This window comes from Engystomops pustulosus, chromosome 2 (assembly GCF_040894005.1).
Source record: "Engystomops pustulosus chromosome 2, aEngPut4.maternal, whole genome shotgun sequence".
Classification (NCBI taxonomy): domain Eukaryota; kingdom Metazoa; phylum Chordata; class Amphibia; order Anura; family Leptodactylidae; genus Engystomops; species Engystomops pustulosus.
The window spans coordinates 129,693,966-129,716,107 of NC_092412.1; the positions used below are offsets into that span (position 1 = coordinate 129,693,966).

The 22,142-nt window shown below is 37.9% G+C and overlaps 1 protein-coding gene across 3 annotated transcripts in view; it reads right to left on the reverse strand.

Moving 5' to 3' along the window:
- Positions 1–22,142, reverse strand: part of USP32 (ubiquitin specific peptidase 32) — a 132,291-nt gene that overhangs the window by 73,130 nt on the left and 37,019 nt on the right. For 2 of the 3 annotated variants that reach the window (XM_072136419.1, XM_072136418.1), the window contains exons 5-10: positions 20,385–20,544; positions 6,513–6,644; positions 5,774–5,881; positions 3,439–3,554; positions 3,135–3,197; positions 268–351 (exon numbers count right to left, since the gene is read on the reverse strand). In XM_072136419.1, coding sequence (XP_071992520.1) covers positions 268–351; positions 3,135–3,197; positions 3,439–3,554; positions 5,774–5,881; positions 6,513–6,644; positions 20,385–20,544 — 663 coding nt within the window. Of the gene's footprint in view, positions 1–267; positions 352–3,134; positions 3,198–3,438; positions 3,555–5,773; positions 5,882–6,512; positions 6,645–14,930; positions 15,127–20,384; positions 20,545–22,142 lie in introns of those variants that run through there. The other variant, XM_072136420.1, reaches the window with a different exon arrangement.

The window sequence follows — 22,142 nt, forward strand, 5'->3', positions numbered from 1 at the left end:
AACTAAATAAATCCCAACGATCTGATGAACCCCCACCCTCCTTTTTCTTTCCCTCCCCCTCTTTCCCACGGGTCCTAGACCCAACATTTGTATTGATGACACTATGTTGGGGTTCTGTTTAGTTGTTTTGTTTTTTTCATAAAAATGAAAATTATTCAATAAATACAGTTTTAAAAAAAATTAATCCATAATGTAATGTTTTTTTTTTCATTGTTGTGAAAAAAATAGGATTATCCCCTAGGTTTATTAAGTGATTAAAATTCTTACCTGGAATAGAAGATTTAGAAATTCATTGGCAAGTGCACTTTTTACACTCCATATCTGGTAGTCTTCCAGGGTAAGGTGTCCACTCTAGAAAAAAAAAAGTTAATTTTAGGAAGATGTTTACTAAAAAGAAAACTGAAAAGTATGAATTATGAGAAAACCATGAATACAGTTTGGCTGGATGGGCACTAAGCAGTAAAACGGGTTTTGACTACCGTATATACTCGAGTATAAGCCGACCCAAGTATAAGCCGAGGCCCCTAATTTTACCACAATAACCTGGGAAAACCTATTGACTCAAGTATAAGCCGAGGGTGGGAAATGCATCGTCACAGCCTCCCCATTATATAGCCTGCTGGACCCTGCCCCATAGAGTATAGCCAGCACCTGCCCCCCAGTATATATAGCCTGCCAGCCCCCTGCCCCACTATAAAGCCAGCAGCAGGGAAAGCCGGAAAGGTGAGTTTTGATATATTTTTATTGACTCGAGTATAAGTAGATTTTGGGTTTTCAGCACATTTTTTTGTGCTGAAAAACTAGGCTTATACTCAAGTATAAATGGTATATTACAAAAGTCAAACAATAAGAGAATGCACAACTATTTATTGTCTTTAAGCTAATATTTAGAAATGGCTCATTTGCCCACCATTACAGTCCTTGGATTATGTCAGGGAATCTCTGTAGCCTTAGAAAATATAGATACTACAGTGTTTCTGCATTCCTTTTTATAAAACAGGTATGGCTCTTTCATGCAGCAGGATGATTCCAGTAATTCCAGAAATTATCTAGAGACTGAGGTCTGCACAGGTATACACTATGTGACTATACACACTGTTGGCATTAAAGTACTCATGATTGAAGTCTCGTTAAAGGGAACCTGTCAGCAGAAATATAGCTAATAAACCAATAAAAGTATGTTGTCAAGCAGCTGAACAGCTTCCAGCTCTTCTTTCTTTCATGGCCTAAACTTTCCTGGTCTCAGAATGCCTTCTTAACTGTAATTTACAGCCCTGCACCCTGATAAATCATTAACCAGATCTTCTGAAGTCTGGAACATAATGTAAGTAACAGGAGGAGGTGTTCAGAGGCAGGGAGAGCTTGACTTCAATGTTAAACTCTCCGCCTCCTTGACTTAATATAACCAGTTTACATTTCACTTCAAAGTGGATTTTCTGGGTGATCAAGCCGTGCTGGACTATGAAAGAAACATGATCTGTAAGGTGTGAAGCTGCTAGACAACATACTGGTAGTAGTTAATTAGGCAAGTTTCTGATGACTGGTTCCCTTTAAGAGTGGCTATACAACATGGGAAACCTTTGTTAGAAATTCTTCTCCAGAGAGACACTTGAGTCCAATAAGACTTTATCCTCCTAAACCCTCTAATCAGCCATTGCAGGGAGTGCAAGGACATCTGCAGTGGGTTTTTTTCTCATAAGAACAGATAAACAATTTTAATTTCCTCAAAATATTATAGAAAAAGTAGAACATAGTTGATTTATAGGTTTGTGGGAAAAGGTTTACTTTACCTTTTAGTGGATTAGTTAAACACTTCTGTCCTTTCTATACTTAGTGGTCAAGCTGGTGGTACTATTGCTTACTAAGTTCCAGCTATCTGTGTATGCACAGTGATGCTAGGACTTAACAGGCCCACTCAACAGACTCCTAAGCATAGGAAAGGCAGTAATTAAAATTATGTATTTATTTCATAATAAACATCAAATAATGTAGATTTCCTTCCACTAAGCTCTTAATAAATCTTCCCAGCCTCTCGTGTTATATAACATGCTGCCTACAACTCAGACTGTATGTTCAATGTGACAAATATCCTTACAGCAAATAATCCTAAAGGGGTTTCCCCCCCACAAAAGAAAATTCCCACATCTCAATCCCCTAGTGATGTTAACACAATAACCTTTACAATTTTACGCAGTTTTAGTCATGAGTCATATCACTCCCTAGGCTGCTCAGTGCAAAATCCCAGGGTATGGGCAGGCCTTTCTAAGCAGACACAATATTATCCATCTAGTTCTGTGTGGTGACAATGTGGTTACATTATCAGGGTACAGGTGTATATACACTTTCATCTGGCTTCTGACGTTGTACTAACACACTGACACATAGAAAGAGATGAGACAGATCAGAGATGCATGAGATCCATTAGTTGCCTATTACAGAGTCAGCTCTGCTACATCTCTGTTATCAGTCTCACAGATCTATGCCTGCATGCATTCCCCTTCCCCCAGATCAATAATCTCCACAGAGCTTGTAGTTTGCAGCTTGTCTCTCCTCACAATCTCCTGCCAGGAGGCGAATCAGTGTCGTCTCTCCGGGCTAGGACTGCAGGTGGCGTGGCTACAGGCACACGACACGGTAATCTCAGCAGCAATCTCATCCAAGATGGCGGCTACCCGACCCCAAGTCTGCAGTTAGAGTCGGATCTAGGGGCAACTGAAATTGTAGCAGGACTGGTACAGACAGGTTGGACTTATATCTGCGAAATGCTGCATTTTTGTTAATAACAGTGAATTAGAGAATGATTTTGATGTGCTGAGTACATATAAGAAACTTGTCTTCATGGGAATACACCTTTAAATGATCTATGGTCTGCACCGTTATTCAGTAACAGCTTGGAAGCCTAAAAGTCACAACAGAACTACATTTGATTAATCCAATTATTTGGCTTTGAAGAGATATAAAGCCCAACAAGTTTGGGATCCCTTTCATTGAATAGGATGTGGCAGGACATTGGTTAAATAACACAATTATTTAGGTTAACTTGTACATTAATTTTCCCATATGAATTAGTAAAGTTTTTTCCTTATAACGTGCTTAAATAATGCATATAAAATACAAAATGCAGATTTCCTTACCTTAGTTGTGTCGTGAGATTTTAATATAATGTCTACAATATCAGAAAGATTCAAGTGTAATTCCTGTAAAAAGTAAAAAATATTGTTAAGCAATTGTATAAACTATATGTAACAGACAATTAAGAAAAAAATTGCCCCTTAGAAGAAAAAAAAAAAAAAAAAAAGTCTAACTATTCCCTTGGGCAATCAGTAACACTATGGACAGTGGGTAGACCATGACTCCTAAACAAAGATTGTTAGACAACATTGACTACAATACATGGCATGATGTACCATTTGCAACATTTAGAATTAGAACTCTTACAGGTATGGCATCAGTGCGGTTATCTTTCCAGACCTCTAGTAGAGCAGGAACCATCTTTTCCAGTTCAGAGCGAGACAAAACACCATCCCGATCTATGTCAAATACCTTAAAGCAAACTGTTCAAAACAAATGGGAAAAAAAGAAAAAAATTGTTGGATGACCATTAAACCAGACAGATATTGCTTAAATGCATGTATTCCCTGAACAAGCCATTTTTATAAGAGCATCGATGTTCTTTTCGATGTTATTATCTAATGCCATCTTTCCTGAAAAGTTTTCTTTTTAAACATCTGTACATAACACATATAGCAAAGCTTGAAGGTCATGTGTAATAAACTAGTGTCAAAAACAAACTGAAGTGACCTCAGGCTTATCTGACTTTGTTCAGCCTCCAAATAAGTCAAGTTGTTTAACGGCCTTCCTTACAGTAGATACCTGCCAAGCTGCAATTGTACCTTAAAAGGTAACCTGTCACATTGAACATGGTCTATGATCTTTAGGCAGAATGTTATAGAGCTGGAGAAAATGGATGAACTCTTGTGACATAGTAATGTGGGAAAATATTCAGCAAAACTTGTGATATTTATTTAAGCCTCAGTTTTATATACGTATGGGTCCAATGAGCATTATCACACTACTTTGTACTGCTTGGCAACCTTCACTGTATGAGAATATAAAGATAGTGCTTAATCTTCATAGATTAAAAAAGGATCAATCACCAAGTAGGACTGATACTGCTTTGCTACAGAAAAAAAAAAGTCTACATAACATATTCCCTTTAAAATGGAAGATGTGTCCTACACAGAAATATGCTTGGCACTTAATTTTTTATTAAGTTAAACTAGCAAAATTGTTACTATGCTACCAATAAAGAAACCAATACTGACATTGTTGAAAAGGGTGAAGTATAAGCCAAAACAACCAACCTCTAAAAGCCATTTTACAAAGCAAACACATTTCCAGTGCAGAAGAAAGAAAATGAATTTTCTGTGCTACCTTAAAGAATGCAGCTCTTTAGAGATCAAAGCCACAAAGTCTGTTTTAGAAGGGATAGATAGCAAACTGAAGATAACACTTTTCAAAGTCATTGCAGTTCTGGGAACTGGTGTAGTTAGGCGATAGACTATAGAACACGTCCATGTCCTCTCACCAAAGCAAACCAGTTCCCCAGACTAACAGAACAGCACTTTCTGCAGTTGGGTGTCATTCTTCTAAAAGAGGCTTACTGATTTGGCTATTATTCCAGGTCATTCAAAGTTGGACCCTTTTAAGGTAGCATTAGAGGCACAGTTTTCCTTTTTCCACCTTGAAAAACTTAATTTCATAATCCTTGCCTTAAGTGGAGCATGCATGAACTTTGAGAAGATGTATCAAAAATGTCTGAAAGCAAGAGTTATCATATTACAAATTCCAAATGCAAAGAAATTAGAAGGTATTTTTGGGAGTTATTTAGCAGCATTTTGCGCTTTGATTGGCTGCTCCTAATTCCATTGCATTTGGATTTTCCCAGCTACACAGAACACGACAAAAAATACCATCACCAAGGACAACTTGTTAGGCAGAAAACAAGCCCTCATACAGCTCTGTGCTCCGTAAAATAAAATACAGTAATGTTATGGATTTTAAAGAGAGAGTAAAAAATCAGATGCAAAAAATCTAAAATGGCCTGGTCATTAAGGGGTTAAGGAGATACATTCTTCTTCATTCTACACACAGCACGTTCATAAGGAAGCCAAATCTCCTATGCAAGTTGTTAATATTTACACACTTTCTGCTTTTACATGTGATATTAAATTGGTGGTTTTTGTAACATCTCTTGCGATGACCGCTTGTCTTTGCTTCTCTGATGTTCTGTGAATTTACATGCAGATGTAGAGGAAGACTGGCAAAAAAAATCTTTACTCTTTCAAGAGCATACAAGATGCAATGTTATGGAGTAGCACTCAGGAAAGCACATGAGGTAGATTTATCATACGCTAGAGTAGGCCTCCTTAATGCTCTGGTTGTGGCTATGCTAGCAGGCAGCTTGGTGACAGAGGTTTGCGTAAAAACCATGTGAACATTCAAGGTAAACGTTCGTATGGTCTAGGTAGTGCACAGGCCCACTCTGATGCCAAATATGGCCCCTTGGCATGGAGGTGGTGTAAAGGCGATGATAATTGCAATGACTGGTGGTTCGCTAGGCATTGCAATTATTTCAGGGATTCTATGCTAGTTTTATGGCATAGTAGCTCAGATAAATGCCCCCATTGAATATATGGAAGTCTTTATACAGGCAGCAATCATCATTTTTACAGAACTAAGAATCTTTCCTTCAGGATAGAATGATAGTTACATTTTTGTCTCTCAGCTAGGGGTCCCCTGCAGCAAGCGGATAAACCACACGATATTTCCTTGAAGTCTATGTGGTTGTCACGGTTTTCATCAAATGCATTAAACAACCCTAAAATAAGGAGGAAAAAAAAAATGTTAACTGGGTTTGCAGCAAAGACCAAAAGTACAATATTTACTAAACTAGCATTCACAGTGGCTGAATCATCAACTTAGTTTAAAAATAAAGAAGTTTTTACATCAAAAACAACAAAAGAAATATGGACTGGACTTCACAAACCAGCTCACGTGCTGCTACATCTTAACTAGGAACTACATTTTGAAGGAATCCAACAATGCATGATTTTTAAAACTTTTCAAATCAAACAAAGCACACATGGAAGGTATTCATTAAATATAACATGGTACCCTTATGATCTGTGCAGCATACTTTTCATAACAGACATTCACACCTTTCTCAAACAACTTTGAGTCACAACACAATATTACATTTTTTATTACATGAAATAAGTTATGAATATAGACTGGTGGGGTCCCAAAATTTAATAAAAGTTATCCTTAATAAGGTTAGGGACTGTGCCTGAACACTTCTGACTCTTGAAGGAACTGTTTGAGGATGATATACATAGATTTACAAGGTTGTTCAATGTATTGATGTCATTAAATGTATTACCGGTTACCATATTACATCATGTATCTTAAAATGACAAGATTTTTACAACCACAGTTAACAATAAAATTACCTTCACTCAATGACTGATGAATTGGTGGAGAAATCAAAGGAACAAATGTTTCCAGATCAAATCGTCCAGTTCTTGACTGAGCCTTTAATAGCCAATATCTTTTCTCCAGGTCAATGATGTCAGATTCTTCCACTGTTAATGTAATCCATAAAAAAGAACATTACTATCATAATATCAGTATTATACTGTACATATTCATTGCTAAGAAAAACTAAGGAGAACAAACACTGTATATACCAAGTATGTATATTCCATTTTGTCTACTTTACTCAAACACACGTACGGTAGTAATGGCGGCCCCTGCGTCGCCATATTTTTTAAGCTGATGTCGGCGATCAGCAGCTTACCGGTAAGCCTTTGCTGAAATATGCCTGTGAGCACTCTCCATGCACCAGGCGTGTGAGGTATTATTATTACGTCACATGTCTGTAAGGGGTTAAAGGAAACCTACCACTTGAGCTGGTGCCGGAGCTGGTGCCGGCTATAAAGTTTAAAAAGTGTTTTAAACCGTGATACCGCGGTTTAAAACACTAACTAAAATAAGCTCCGGCACCAGCTCACCCTGAGCTGGTGCCCGGTATTTCCATCTGAAACCTGCCACTTCAAGTGGTAGGTTTCCTTTAAGTGAGCAGCAAGCTGGACTTTTTTTTCTGTTAGAGCAGACCATGGCAGAATATGGCTAGAAAGCCAGAAAGGTGTTTTGCTCCTGCTGGAGACTGTCTTGGACCATCTGAAATATTTGTTATCAAAGGTGAGGTAACCAATTTCTGTTTAGTTAGCGCCCAGACAAACAGGTGTCTATTTTATGTTTTATCTGCATTTAAAAACCGCTATTGGAGTGGATTAAACTCATTAAAACAACATCTGAACCGATAACCTTGGAGTCTGCTTTATTTTCAACTACCAGCACCCCCAGATCCTGACAAGGCACTGTGTAAAACATCTGACACAGTATGTTTTTTTTTTCATCCCTAATAATAAGACTACAGAGCTGTATGTCTGTAGTTAAATATTGGCAGACGGTCCCCAAGTACTAGAATGTAAGTTTAATTTTTTTTTCTTTATACGCCAAGGGGCATGAGGCATTTCATTACTGTGGGGAGGCTGTGACCAATGCATTTCTCACCCTAGGCTTATACTCGAGTCAATAAGTATTCCCAGTTATTTGTGGTAAAATTAGGAACCTCTGCTTATACACGGGTCGACTTATACCAGAGTATATATGGTAATTGGATTTTCAACATTTTTTTTGCCGTCATGGAAACAAAGATTATTAACATAACTTCACTATAAACACCTTACAGCTGTTCTTAGTAGCCTGAGACTAGAGATAACAGTGAGCTTCACCAGAAGTAACAGTGGGTAGAGAGGTCCGTCTAAGTCAGGTGTCCTTAAAGGATCTCTACCATGAAGATTGTACTATGAGAAGTAGATCTGAACTTCATTTTAGTAATATGTAAATTAGCTGCAGAGGCTACTGGGGCACGTACTAGCATGGCCGGGCACTGGGAGCCAAGGCTGGATCTACGAGTAAGTGCCACCGGTTAATCATGCATTGACTTTGAGGTATTATTTTTGTACGGTATTTGCCATCAGATCTACTGGGTTCTACTACTCACATAAATAGAAGCATGATACCTGCACCTTTCCATCATAGTTAAAGGGAGTCTACCAGCAAACAGTGTAAGGCCTCCCATACACAAACAAGTGTGCAGTATCTGGCCAAACAACTTTGTGACCCATGTGTCATTGGTGTTTGAGGTCCACTCACAGTCCGATAACAGTAAACCTGCTCTATAAATGTTCGGCATTTGGCTCATACAATGGGTATAGGAAACCAAAGCCATATTGTGTATAATCCCATAGAAATAAATAGGGACGTGTGCTTGCCATTGAAACAATGGCTAACACGCATCCAAAACCAACAATTGTGTACATGAAATCTTAGTTAGAAGCCCCGGAGATCTGTTTAACCATACCTCTTTATCTGTGTTGTTAGCTGAAGCATTTATATTCAAGGATAGTAACTATACTTAGTGTACTTCTGTGAGAGATGTCACAGCATAGCTACTCTGAGTAAGTGCAGTATCAGGCTTCTGGTTACATATTACAGCAGAGGATTGGGGACAGTAGAGCAGTTTAAATGCAGAGATCAGAGAACACAGCACTTTGAAGAGATTCCCTCTGTGCTAAAAGTACAGCTACAATTCTGTAATTTAAATTCATTTTGCACAAGGCTTCTATTAAATTATCTACAGAAATACCAGCCATTTGAGGGGTGGAGGGTGACCCAAAGTGCACTAATTGTTTCAATTATCAAACTATTTCTCAAGCATTTGTACTGGTGCTCTATTTATGTACAGGGCTTGGTTCCAGTGCTGAATTTATGCCCTGGACTTGGTTCTTGTTTCAGAAGAGAAGGGATTCATTTTATTCTGGAGTCTATCATTATTTATTATCCAATCTAGGGTCTCCATAATTATTTATACATAAAGAAAATCCTAGCAGAACAATAAACAGAGAAAGGTATAAAAGAGGATGTGTGCTATATAGGTCCTTCAACGCAAATCAAAATAAATAAGCAGTATTGCAAAGTCAAAAACCACTATGGATCTGCTGGCCTGTTGGCTGTCTGATCTGTGGTCTGTATTATTATGATTTCTCTTATTTGGGGGTATGTATTTTTATTACCTGGCCTGGGATGGGTAGTCAATGTTGTATCTATATAATTTTAGTAAACTTGGTTAATATTTAGTGCTGTAATTTGGTATTTGCACTGTGGATGGAATTTTCTTTACTCTCCTATGTGTGCAATAGTGACAAAATTGCATCAATGTCAATGTGACAAAAATGCTTATGGGGTTATCATACAAGTTGTTGGATGTAGAAGTGTCACAGAAGAAATATAGTTTACATTACAAAGTGTACAACACGTCAGTTCATCTAAATTGAAGGACACTGCAGTTGCTGATCAAAAAGGCTGACGACAGTGACATAGCTGCCAACGTCTAAAGAAAATATCCAAGGGCACAACTTTGCAGGGCAAGTGCACAAAATACTACTCATAACAAAATGCTATCTAGGCACAGACCTAATATACAACATATGGCATCAGTTTGCACAAAATAATGATGTTTATTTATGCATAGCAAATTGTCTCCTATAACAAGACTATAAATTAGATAAATACATGTAATATATAACCAAAATAAAGTGTGTTGATAAATAATTCACTGTTACAGACAAAAATTTAATAATTGATTGAAAATTTATGACAAAGCAACAAAGTATAATAAATATTATTGCTAACTGTATAATTGTAAAATGTGATATGCATATGTATTTAACCCCAACCCCCCTGGTATAAAATACTTTGCAGAACCACCTTTAGAAGTTATTACAGATTGATGCAGATATGATACACCTCATGTGGAGCTGCCCCAGATTATTATTGGTAAGAGGTTCTTGATCTGATTGATCGAACATACTCCACAGTTTTCAAACGTACTCCTCTTATATGCATTTTTGGTTGTGTATCTGAGCTGCAACTGGCTGAGAGTCATAGATTGGCAGTGCTGCGACTGCTCTATATAGCCAAGAAACGCATTGCTTTTCATTGGAAAGATACTGAGCCTCCACGAGTTTCAGAATGAATTTCCATGGCTAATATTTTAATACAACTAGATAAATTTGTCTAACAAAAGCGAAGTAAAGCGAAGAAATCTAATGCCTCATGGGGCCCATGGCTTGATGCCCCAGGATAAGCTCCTCTAACTCTTACTAGAGACAGAATAATTAGTGGAAATGACAGATGATTGCCATCTACAAAAAAAAAACATGGCTGATAATGTATGCAAAGGTCTAGGACTCTCCGACAACCAACAATTGATGTTATATCACTACTGTTTGCTCTATATCTGTATATATCATTGTTTTATCTAATTTATACGATGTAATGTAATAATGTAATGTAATATATTTAGCCTACAACGATTACGGATATCCTGGATGGATTCTCTCTTGGAACCTATATTACCCTAACAGAAGAACATTGGTTATGAGTTATATGCGTATGACTGTTATGCATGGAAGCACAGACTTTATACCCACCAAGCAGGGGTAGGGAGGGGGGAAGGGTTTGGGTTTAAGTTTACGGTTTATACTGTAAAATGTAAAACTAATTGTTTGGTTTTCAATAAAAACTTAGTAATAAAAAAGTAGCAATTACAAATAAGAATATACAAATAAAGTCTGTAGGGTATGTCTCCAGGATCTTTGCACATCTAGAGACTGCAAGGTGCGTCCTCTCTTAGCAAAATAGCTCTAGTTTGTCAAATTGGTTGAGCAGTAGTTTTGGTTGAACAGCAATTTTGATTTGAGCAGCAGATTCTCATTGGGTTCTAGGTCTGGGATTTGAATGAGCACTTTAAACACCTTTTTGACACTCATCCATAAAGGACAGATATGTGGAGTATACACAAACCGGAGATGTGTATCTCAGTAGCTCCTACAGACTTACACTTGGCTTTTGACTGCTTCCCTTATTGGTTCTCTTGGTAAGCAAACAGCCATGCCATACTCCTTCCATTCACGGATGATGGATTGAATAGTCCTTATAGCCTGTTTATTTGTTTTTAAACCTAACCCTGTAATACACTTTGCCACTCCCTAAACCTCTTCACCAATGCTTGATACTTTGTGTTTCTCCATCACATAAAATATAAATAAAATACATTTATGTTTGTGCCTCTAACTTTAAAAAAAAAACGTTCATAGGGTATAGATCCTTCTGCAACATGCTGTAACTTAATAATAAAAAAGGAATAATTTGGATAAGGTTAAATGAAGCTGCAGAAAAAGACACTTCTAAAATGACACGAAGGCAATATTAGGCTGCACTTACACGAATGTACATCCCCCCGATGGTCATGTGAATTTAGCCTTATTACCAAAATTATTTACCATTAGTTACCATAACATTTAGAATTTTGAAAATAGCTATTTTTTTTTTCAAAATATTTACCAAACACATCCTTTATTCATAAATGCAAAATCTATAAACCAAAATTTCCTAACGTGAAGAACAAAATGTCACTAAAAAAAACCCCCAAAAAAAACCACACGTGGGAAAGTAAAAGCGTTCTAAAGTTATTATCGGATAAAGTGACACATGTTGGTTTTTTAAAAGAGGCCTTGGTCATCAAGGCACAAATGAGCTTGATCACAAAGGGGTTAAACTAACCCATTGCAACATATAGATTCAATTGGCTAGGTTATAAATTGCTCTATTAGGTGTTCAGTAGTGAATGAAATAAAAGAGTGAAGAATAAAGATTTGGCATTATTAGGTGAAGATTACATTCTCTATTAACAAAATGCAGATCAAGATGTGCACTGATTTCCAATGTTAATTTGCTGGAAGAAACCGCCTGTAAAAGTCATGGAGGTTTTCAGGTGCATTGTACCATCAGTCTAAGCTTTAAAGTACATTGATAAATAGAGCTCAAAAATCCATACACAATGACAAAATGGAAAACTATGCTTGTCCTCCTCACAAAATGCCAAGTAGAACTTTATATAATAACACATTTTAAAACAGATTATTCCAGAATTTTATGTTGCTCTAGGTGGCAAAAGATGAATGGATTGAGGAACGGCAAGTAAAGAACATTAGGACGTTTGAAATAAGATTTGTATCCTTTTAACAGCTTGCTACAGTCTAACACAATAATAGTGAGAAATTTAGTGGCACCATATAAAATGACATCACAACACAGGTCAATTTTTAACTCATCTCGAAAAGTCTGAAATGGGAAAATAAACTCTTTGTGGAGGAATTGATATGGGCAACTAGGTATGGAGTAATGGATGATAAAAGCAACTCAGACTACATCACTAAAGCTCTATGGACTGCCTCGACTTAACAGACCATTAGCAGGACCTAATGGTAAATAAATATTAGATTCAACAGTAAAACAAAACGCTTTCCCCAGTAAACCATTGAGAAATGTTGACATGTTTTATTTAGTAATATTAGCGTTTTAATATTTGATTCTGACGTGGCTATTCATTCTTTTGCTATATGAAAGCTCTCATTTATTCCTCACATTCTGTAGTTCTGCTTTCAACAAAAAACAGCACCACAAACCATAGTTTGTGCAGTTATTACAGCTCTGCTGTATAGAAATTAATGGAACTTAGTTTCAATACCATGTATTACCCATGGTCAGGGAAGGAGCTGTTTTTTTGAAGAAAGCAACCATGTTTTTCCATCTCTGGACAACCCTTTTAAAGGTTAATACCAAGCTGTGTATGCCAATTAAATTAATGGAAATCTAATAGATGCCTACAGTCCTGCAATTTCACGGAAAAATACAGCTTCAAAATTCTTAAAAGGGGGCAGGGGCTATGAAATTGTACCTTGAAAGTTGGGATGTAGGGGCAGGGCTGAAAAGAACCAACTTTACCAAAGAAAGTTCAAAAATTCACATTACTAACTCCTTGAATAAAGAGGATTTAAACCTTCATTTTGCCAGCTGACCACTGCAGCCAATCACAAGACTCAGTAGTGCCTATCGTACAAACGGCACGACTGTTAAGGAGCCTTTCACATGGACGTTGTGGGGGTGTATATCCAGCCACCGTGTGCCACAGAATCATGCACCAGAATACAGGCAGTCCACGGGTAGGGTCCGGAGGTTTGTTCTTAAGTTGAATTTGTATGTGAAACTGTATATTTTATGATTGTAGATCCAGACAAAAAAATTTGGGCCCCAGTGACAATTGAAGTTTAATCATTTTTTCTGTAATAGGACCAAGGATTATCAATAAAGCTTTATTACAGACACTTTACAGCTGATTATTGCAATCTGGGACTCTAGTAAAGCATTCAGAGAGCTTCACCAGAGGTCAGAGGGGTCAGTCTGTAACTATGGGTTCATCAATGAAGAAAAACTTGGCACTCCTTTGTGTGAAATCAGAAAATCTTATTTTATTTTTTTTGTTCAAATTTGATCGAGAAGAGCAATCCAAATAACAATTTATGCTAAGTTTCGGTATTAATTCAGACCTTCATCAGGCACGGATTGCTAGGTATAAGGAGTGTAAAGAGGAAGTGCAGTGCTATGACTGCTTCAGCGCTTGGAGAAAGGTGTAGAGCGCATTCCTCTCTAGCGGGAGACCCCGCTCTACACCTTGCTCCAAGCGCTGAAGCAGTCATAGCACTGCACTTCCTCTTTACACTCCTTATACCTAGCAATCCGTGCCTGATGAAGGTCTGAATTAATACCGAAACTTAGCATAAATTATTTGGATTGCTCTTCTCGATCAAATTTGAACAAAAAAATAAAATAAGATTTTCTAATTTCACACAAAGGAGTGCCAAGTTTTTCTTCATTGATGAACACGGTTTGGTAACCTACTTGTGCACCCGTCAAGATCTACATATTTCGAGTGACGTGTATTCTTTGTACTGTAACTATGGGTTGTCTGTAAGTGGGGTGTCCTTAAGTAGGGGACTGCCTGTATATAGAGCATGCTGTATCTTTTCCTGTATTTACAGCCGGGCAGCATGCCACGCTATAGAGAGGAGAGGTGAGTAAGGCTCATGCCTCCACCCCTCCAGCTTGTGGCTGTATGCTTACCCGGGCGATTAAAAGAGGCCTAAGACCTGTTAATCAAATGCTATCTGTGTAAAGGTTGCAGTGTTTGCCCAACATGCTCTCTACAGAGTAAGATCACACCTGTTGGAAGCCTCTTTTTGAAAAACATATGAATAAATGAACATATAAATAAATGAAAAGTGTTGGCAACCCCTTAAATAATCCAGTGGTGCAACTACCATTCAAATGTCTGATGCAAAGGGGAGGAGTGCAAGCATTTATGACAAAAATCATGATATAGCTGTGGAACAACTTGTATAAGAGGCACTAATAAACTGCTACTTCAAGCTCCAAGAAGAGAAAATCTTACACTAAAAGAAACTGAATTAAAACATACCCAGTGACAGTCAAAAACCCAATGTCTCACTAAGATTACAATAGCTGTAGATTTCTTTTAAAATGCTTATGTGAAAGTTGATTTTTAATGCATACACAGAAGAAAAACTTTATTAACAAAATGTGTATGGTTATGTATGCTTTATATTTCCACGTTGGTTCAGAGGCACACAAAGTAAAATTCGCAAAAATGAAAAAGAATATGAATAGAAAAATACACACAATATGCATGTCAAAATAAGATACTAGTAAATATTAATTTAAAAAAAAAAATTAAAAGGATCTTGAAAAAAAATGCAACTGCCCAAGGACACAGTTTTCTTGGAATAAAGGCTATAGGCCATTTCTGTTTTACCATTCCAGTAAAATTTGGCCATAACCTTATATAAAATAACAAGACAATTATAAAAGGATTCACCTACCTATGGGGATGATTCTTTTTGGCTCACAACAGTAGAAATATACCATGCTCCATACATTTTAATGAGGTGAAAATTCAGACACTCAGTGAATGAAAATTCAGCAACCCAAGTACACTAGGTTGAGATAAAAAAAATAGATATTCTGTCCTATCAAACTGCAATTTCTTCATTGTCTGGTCACTTTCACACCACAAAAACAGCAAACTGACATGGACGTAATCTCAAAGAATATTAGGAATCTGCTTAGTGTGACGTCGAATGGCAGGAGGAGATAAGAAGCTAATATAAGAGATAGATTCAGACTAAGCCACACTAGAAGGTTAGCCGATTAGTCCAGTGATTAGCAAAAGACCACAACCCCCACCTTTCCATTAACTAAAATCGGAGAGAGTTACTACAGGTCACACATTGTTTGTTGCATAAGGTAGATTTGCATGAATAAGGTTAATTTCTACAAACCCTCAAGTGGAATGCCTAAACTAGTCCCTCATTTTGTATAGTGGAGACATGGAGAAGCAGACTGGTACTATTAGACTCTGCTGATGTCCATATTCTCTAATTACGGAACACAGATGATGGGGGAGGCTCTATTAAGCCTTATTTGCATATTACTAAATAAAAGTTTTAGCACATAAAGAGCAGCTGAAAAATAAAAACAAAAATAAAAACAGCTACTTATCATAGGAGAAGGAATCAGAAAAGAAGACACAGAGAAGCAGTTTATATTAGGGGTTGTCCAAGTTTTGAAAAAAAATAAAATATATATGTGGCTGGGAGCGGGCTGCCTAAAACAAAGCTGTACTTACCTTCCGGTGCCCTCCCGTATCCAGTGCTGCTGTCGCTCTGGTCCGGCTGCCATGTCAACAAACATGGCCGCCGGAGCAGCGCTGCATTCAGCTTCCGGCCGGACACGACAACCTTCCGGCCCCCATACACAATGCTGTGTATAGGGACGGATAGGCGTACCCGGCCACGGCTGGCCGGAAGCTGAATGCAGCACTGCTCCGGCGGCCCTGTTTGTTTACATGGCGCCCGGACGGGAGCGACAGCAGAGCTGGATACCGGAGGGCACCGGAAGGCAAGTACAGCTTTATTGTTTTAGGCAGCCCACTCCCGGCCACATATATATATATATTTTTTTTTTTAACTCGGACAACCCCTTTAATGAGGTATATTACAAAGTGTAAAGGAAACCGATCTTCAGGAAATTACCATCAAAAGTAGACATGATGGTAAAGTGCCTCTGCCAGCTCCAGCCCTAATCTTTAACCCCTTAAGGACGCAGCCATTTTGTAGCTAAGGGCTCAGCCCGATTTTTTGGATTCTGATATGCGTCGCTTTATATGGTTATAAATTTTGAACACTTACTTATCTAAACAATTCTGAGATTGTTTTTCCCCACATGTTGTACTTCATTTTAGTGGTAAATTTTGGCTGATAAGTTTTACGTTTTCAGGCAGATAGATTTACCACCTAAATAAGTGGCTGAATAACATTTCCCATTTGTCTACTTTACATTTTCATTATTTTTATAAAAGTCTGGATAATATATTTTGATGTCGCGCGGCTTACAAATCGAATATTGCTTTTCCGAATTTTCCGAATTGACTATTTTGGGGATAAATACAGTTTTGAATGAAACTTTACATATTAAGCATCAAAGCCCCGCTATATAACCAACCCATTTTCAAATGTGCACCCCTCAAGCTATCAGAAACAGCTTTTATGAAGATTGTTAGCCCCTTGAGATCTTCATAGTAATTGAATCAAAATGGAGGTGAAATTTAGAATGGTCAAATTGTGCCGGTTATACGTTCATTTAGCCCTAAAATTTACACATTTCCAAAAGATAAAAAGAGAAAACCCACCATACAATTTGTTATAAAATTTTCGCTTTTCCGTTATTGGGGCCATGTGACAGCATTTTTTTTGCGGGACGAGATGCTTTTTGTTAAGATTTTGGGGTGGTATTGTTGAAAATTTAGGAACTTTTTTTTGAGGTCATGAGTAGAAAAGCATCAATTCTGTACTGGATTTTTTACTTTTTTTTTTAGTGTTCACCATATAGCTTAATAATCATGTTATCTTTATTCTATGGGTCGATACGATTACAGAGATACCAGACATGAATATTTTTTCTTATGTTTTACTAAATTTGCCAAATAAAACCCTAATGTGGGGGGTTAATCTATCATTTTTGCATCGCTGTCTTCCAAGTGGCATAACACTTACTTTTTTGGCTACGGAGCTGGTTGATGGCTTGTTTTTTTGCGGGAAATGTTGTACTTTGCAACAGTATCATTCTGGAGTACATATGTTTTGTTGGTCAGTTTTTATTGCATTTTTTGTGGGATTCAATAGGTAAAAATCATAATTTTTGGCAGGTTTTTAAATTATATATTTTTTTTTTATGGCGTTCATCGTATGGGTTCAATAGTTATTTAATTTTATTCTACGGATTGTTACACACGCGGTGATACTATATATGTGGGGTTTGTGTTATGATTTAGACTTTTTTGAGCGTTATATGTCTCTTTATATGTTTTGGGGCTTATGGGCATTTTTAGATTACCGCTGATATCCCGCGACCCCCGATGCCGAAACGGCATCACCTCTGCGCAGTTAGCTATTCGCAGGACTCCGCACAGTACAGCTATGGCGCAGAGCACTAAGGGGTTAAATAACTTGGAGATGCTACTGGGGCGTGTACTAGCTTGTCCGAGCACCAGGAGCAAAGTGTACTCCATGCCCCAGTAGCCTTAGCAATGCTATCTCCTTCTTCATCCTCACCATGAAGTAGGATAAGAATGCCAGCATCTATGGAGCTCTGCACATGCGCAGCAGCTCCTGTGCCCATGCTGGCTTGAGTGACGATATGCGCAGCCAGCCTTGGAGTAGAAACAACGGCCAGCGGTGCATCCAATACCTGCTCTATTTATTTCTAAACAAAAAAAAAAAAAAACAATATCGACAATATACATTAAAACTACATTAGTACTACTTCACTCTACTTAATATATAGAAGGCACTAGCAAAAGGATGAGGAAGGGCATGAAATCAAGATTTGGAGTTAATCTTAGAGGCTCCTCTATGTGTAAGGTACTTGTAACATTGGCGTTACCTTTTACATTCATGCTTTATATGTATGGGGCTTTATTGTTAAATGCAAAACACAGATGGGTAGGTTAAAACAGACATGAAATTACTACAGCACTTATCTTCTATACTTGCTGAATTGCAGGCTTTAATTACTTCTGTAAATAATTAATGGATTTTTGGATGCTGTTTTCTTAAGATATTATGGAAAATAAAAGTTATCAGGTGCTTTAGGGATTGGGAAGATGCCAATGCTGGCAAGAAGGGCAGCTTCCTGCGTCAAATTTGCCACTAGCAAAAATATGTTTTATCTGGGCTTGCTGACAAGTCTTTTGCAGGACCCTTTCCAGCTTTAACAACACTTGTGTAAAGAGATATGAATATATAAGCAATGCCTAAATTTTAATAAAAAGGGTGTTTAACCCCTTACACGCCGGGGTCAAGCATGACCGCAGCGTGTAAGTTTTGAAACACCCCCTCCCCCCCGTGCTTACCGGGGCATCCGATCCATCCTGCATCAGCCCCGGGCGAGTGCCCCGAGGCTGCCAGCTCCCCTTCATGCCGGGTTCCGCATCCTGGCAGGAGCAGCATGATCAGTTGCAAGTGTATTGCAGTGGAAGGTCTTAAACAAGCGCTCCATTAAACGCTTGTTCAAGCCCAAGAGTAGAAAAATTTTAAAATAAAAAAAAAATAATAAATTTTAAAATCTTTTTATAATATTATAAAGTTAATAAAAATCCCATAAACTCCCCAGTTACATATAAAATGCAAATAAATGTGTATAAAACACACAAAAAAGCACACATATTTGGTAACACTGCATCTGTATTAATCTATACAATAAATCAATTTTGAACCAGCTCAGTGAACGTTTATAAAAAAAAAAATAAAAAAAAAAAATAGAAAAAAAAAATAGAAAAACTTTCAGTAATATACAGATTTTTCATCAAATACCATCACAAAAATTTAATGCAGTTTAATATAATATGACTGAAAAGAACAACTCTTTTAGCAAAAAATAATCCCTCAACCAGATCTGTCAACAGAAAAAACAGAAGTTATGGCCCCGAAAAGTTAGTAAAAACAATGTGATTTTCTATAATATTGGTTTTGCTCAGTAAAATTAAGCAAAGATAAGAAAAACTATATAAATGAAGTATCACCGTAATCGTAGTGAACCAGAGAATAAAGATATAATATTATTTTTACATTACAGTGTGTGGGGGGGGGGGGTGCTAAAACTTGATGATTTTGTTTCTGTCCCCATTGAAATAGTTAATACAATCTTATGAATAAGCTATACACCACCAAAATGAATTACCTATACAGGCGGTCCCCTACTTAAGGACACCTGACTTACAGACAACCCATAGTTACAGACAGACCCCTCTGACCTCTGGTGAAGCTTTCTGAATGCTTTACTATAGTCCCAGACTGCAATGATCAGCTGTAAAGTGTCTGAAGCTTTATTGATATGTATGTGATATGCATCTCATCCCGCAAATAATAAGCTCTCATATGTTCACATTACCAAAAGAATAAAAATTTTGTACCCTGAACATTGTGACAATACAAATCTACTGTGCATGGCGCGGTTTTCATTCTATGCCCGGCTGTGCACCCATACAGCATTTTACCACCACATAAAGGGTATCGGTACACCCAGAAGAAATTGGGCATCAAGCTTTGCAGAGCATTTCATCATTTTATTCATAAAGAAACTGTCAGATTTGGCCTAAATTAATGTATTTTTCAAACCAATTCAAAAGTTTCTAAATAGCAGGTCCATTATGTTTTAACCCATGTGAAACACTTAAAGGGCTAATAGAAGTTGTTTTACATACGTTGACGTGTGTAGTTTCTATAGTTGGGTAATATATAGGGTATTACTATTATTTAGGCCTTTCAAAGTCACTTGAAATCTGAATTGTCCCTTAAAATGTGGGTTTTGGTGATTTTCATGAAAATGAGAAAAATAGCACCTAAAGTTCTGTACCTCATAACATCCTAGAAAAATGAGAGGACGCATAAAATATCATCCCAACATAAAGCAGACGTTACGAGAATGTCAATTATCAAGCTTTTTGGGTAGTTTTACTTTCTGTCTGGAAAGCAGAAAATTTCAACCTCAAAATCACCTGGATAAGTTTAAGTGTTCTGAAGTTATATCCAATTAATGTGACACATGTTAGATTCTAAAAATCGAGTCTGGTCACAAAGCTGAAAACAAATGTCGGTGATAAGGGGTTAAAACATTGACACTTTTCTCTTTGTAAATATAATGGATAGGAAAACCTTTTGAATAAGTGTAACTAAAAGCACAGGAAAAACATTGCAAGTATGAGAAAGTACACTTACAGTGTGTGACACCAGCCAATGTCTGATAGAATGTGGGAGTGTCGCTGTCATCAGTGAGTGTTACAAAGACTCCTCCAGACAACAACCATCGAGAAAATGTGAATGCATCTTTATTCTGAAGAAGCCAATTTCGAAATTTTTCATAGTTCACCTTTTCGCCCTAAAAAAAAAAATTATAATTTTTTATGATTTATTAGAATGGTCCAGAATTCAAATTATCAAAAAAATAAAAATAAAAAATGTAAGCAGAGTAAAATAAAAACTGTAAATACGATTATATGAGAAGAGCCTAACAATTATCGATGATCACATTTGAACAATTGAAATAAGCGATGGACTGGTCCACTGGTGTCCAAGTGAAAGCCATGGTGGGCCCAGACATTGTTTAGCTCCGCCCACACTGGGAGCTGCTCCTGCCTCCCCCACCCCACTTGTCAGGACTTCAACTCTGTGTCCGTAGAAGACACAAATAGATCTGTATAACCGGGTGGTGCAGGAAAATATTGGCTATATAGCTGCTGGGACAGGGACAGGAAAGTATGCGTTTTGGTTTTTGTTTTAAATTAGAAACAAGGAGAAGACGACGAGCGGGTAGGCACACAATATTGGGGAGATATGACAGAGGGGGCCAACAATATTGGAAAAATACATTGGGACCATCATATGGGGGGATATGAGGGGGCAACTATATAGAAGTGGGAAATGAGAGGGGGCAACTATATAGAAGTGGGAAATGAGAGGGGGCAACTATATAGAAGGGGGAAATGAGAGGGGGCAACTATATAGAAGGGGGAAATGAGAGGGGGCAACTATATAGAAGGGGGAAATGAGAGGGGGCAACTATATAGAAGAGGGAAATGAGAGGGGGCAACTATATAGAAGGGGGAAATGAGAGGGGGCAACTATATAGAAGGGGGAAATGAGAGGGGGCAACTATATAGAAGGGGGAAATGAGAGGGGCCGCAATATGAGGGGGAAATGAGAGGGGCCGCAATATGAGGGGGAAATGAGAGGGGCCGCAATATGAGGGGGAAATGAGAGGGGCCGCAATATGAGGGGGAAATGAGAGGGGCCGCAATATGAGGGGGAAATGAGAGGGGCCGCAATATGAGGGGGAAATGAGAGGGGCCGCAATATGAGGGGGAAATGAGAGGGGCCGCAATATGAGGGGGAAATGAGAGGGGCCGCAATATGAGGGGGAAATGAGAGGGGCCGCAATATGAGGCAGTAATGAGAGGGGCCACAATATGAGGCGGAAATGAGAGGGGCCACAATATGAGGCGGAAATGAGAGGGGCCACAATATGAGGCGGAAATGAGAGGGGCCACAATATGAGGCAGAGATGAGCGGGGCTACAATATGAGGGGATGATGAGAATCCATAATATGAGGATGAGACAAAGGTGACCAAGAGGATGAGTTTAGAGGGACCACAATATGAGCAGTAGATGAGGGGCCACAATAGGAGCTGGCAGTGGCACTTATTGCTTTCAAAAGGTCTTACCCTGCTGGATCTTACATCCATGTTTACAAGATTGAATTACATTTTAGGTGCATCTGGAGAATCTACTCCCAGAACACAAACAAGTTTATACTTAAATGCTTGCATTGGGCAACTAGCAACAAAGCATGTTACTACTTACTGAACACAAGCATTTGGGTCAAAACACATGTGCATTCTGTTAAAATGCATTTTAAAACACAATTCAATCGGATTTTGTGCACATGGTCTTAGACTGTATTCACATTATGTGTTTGT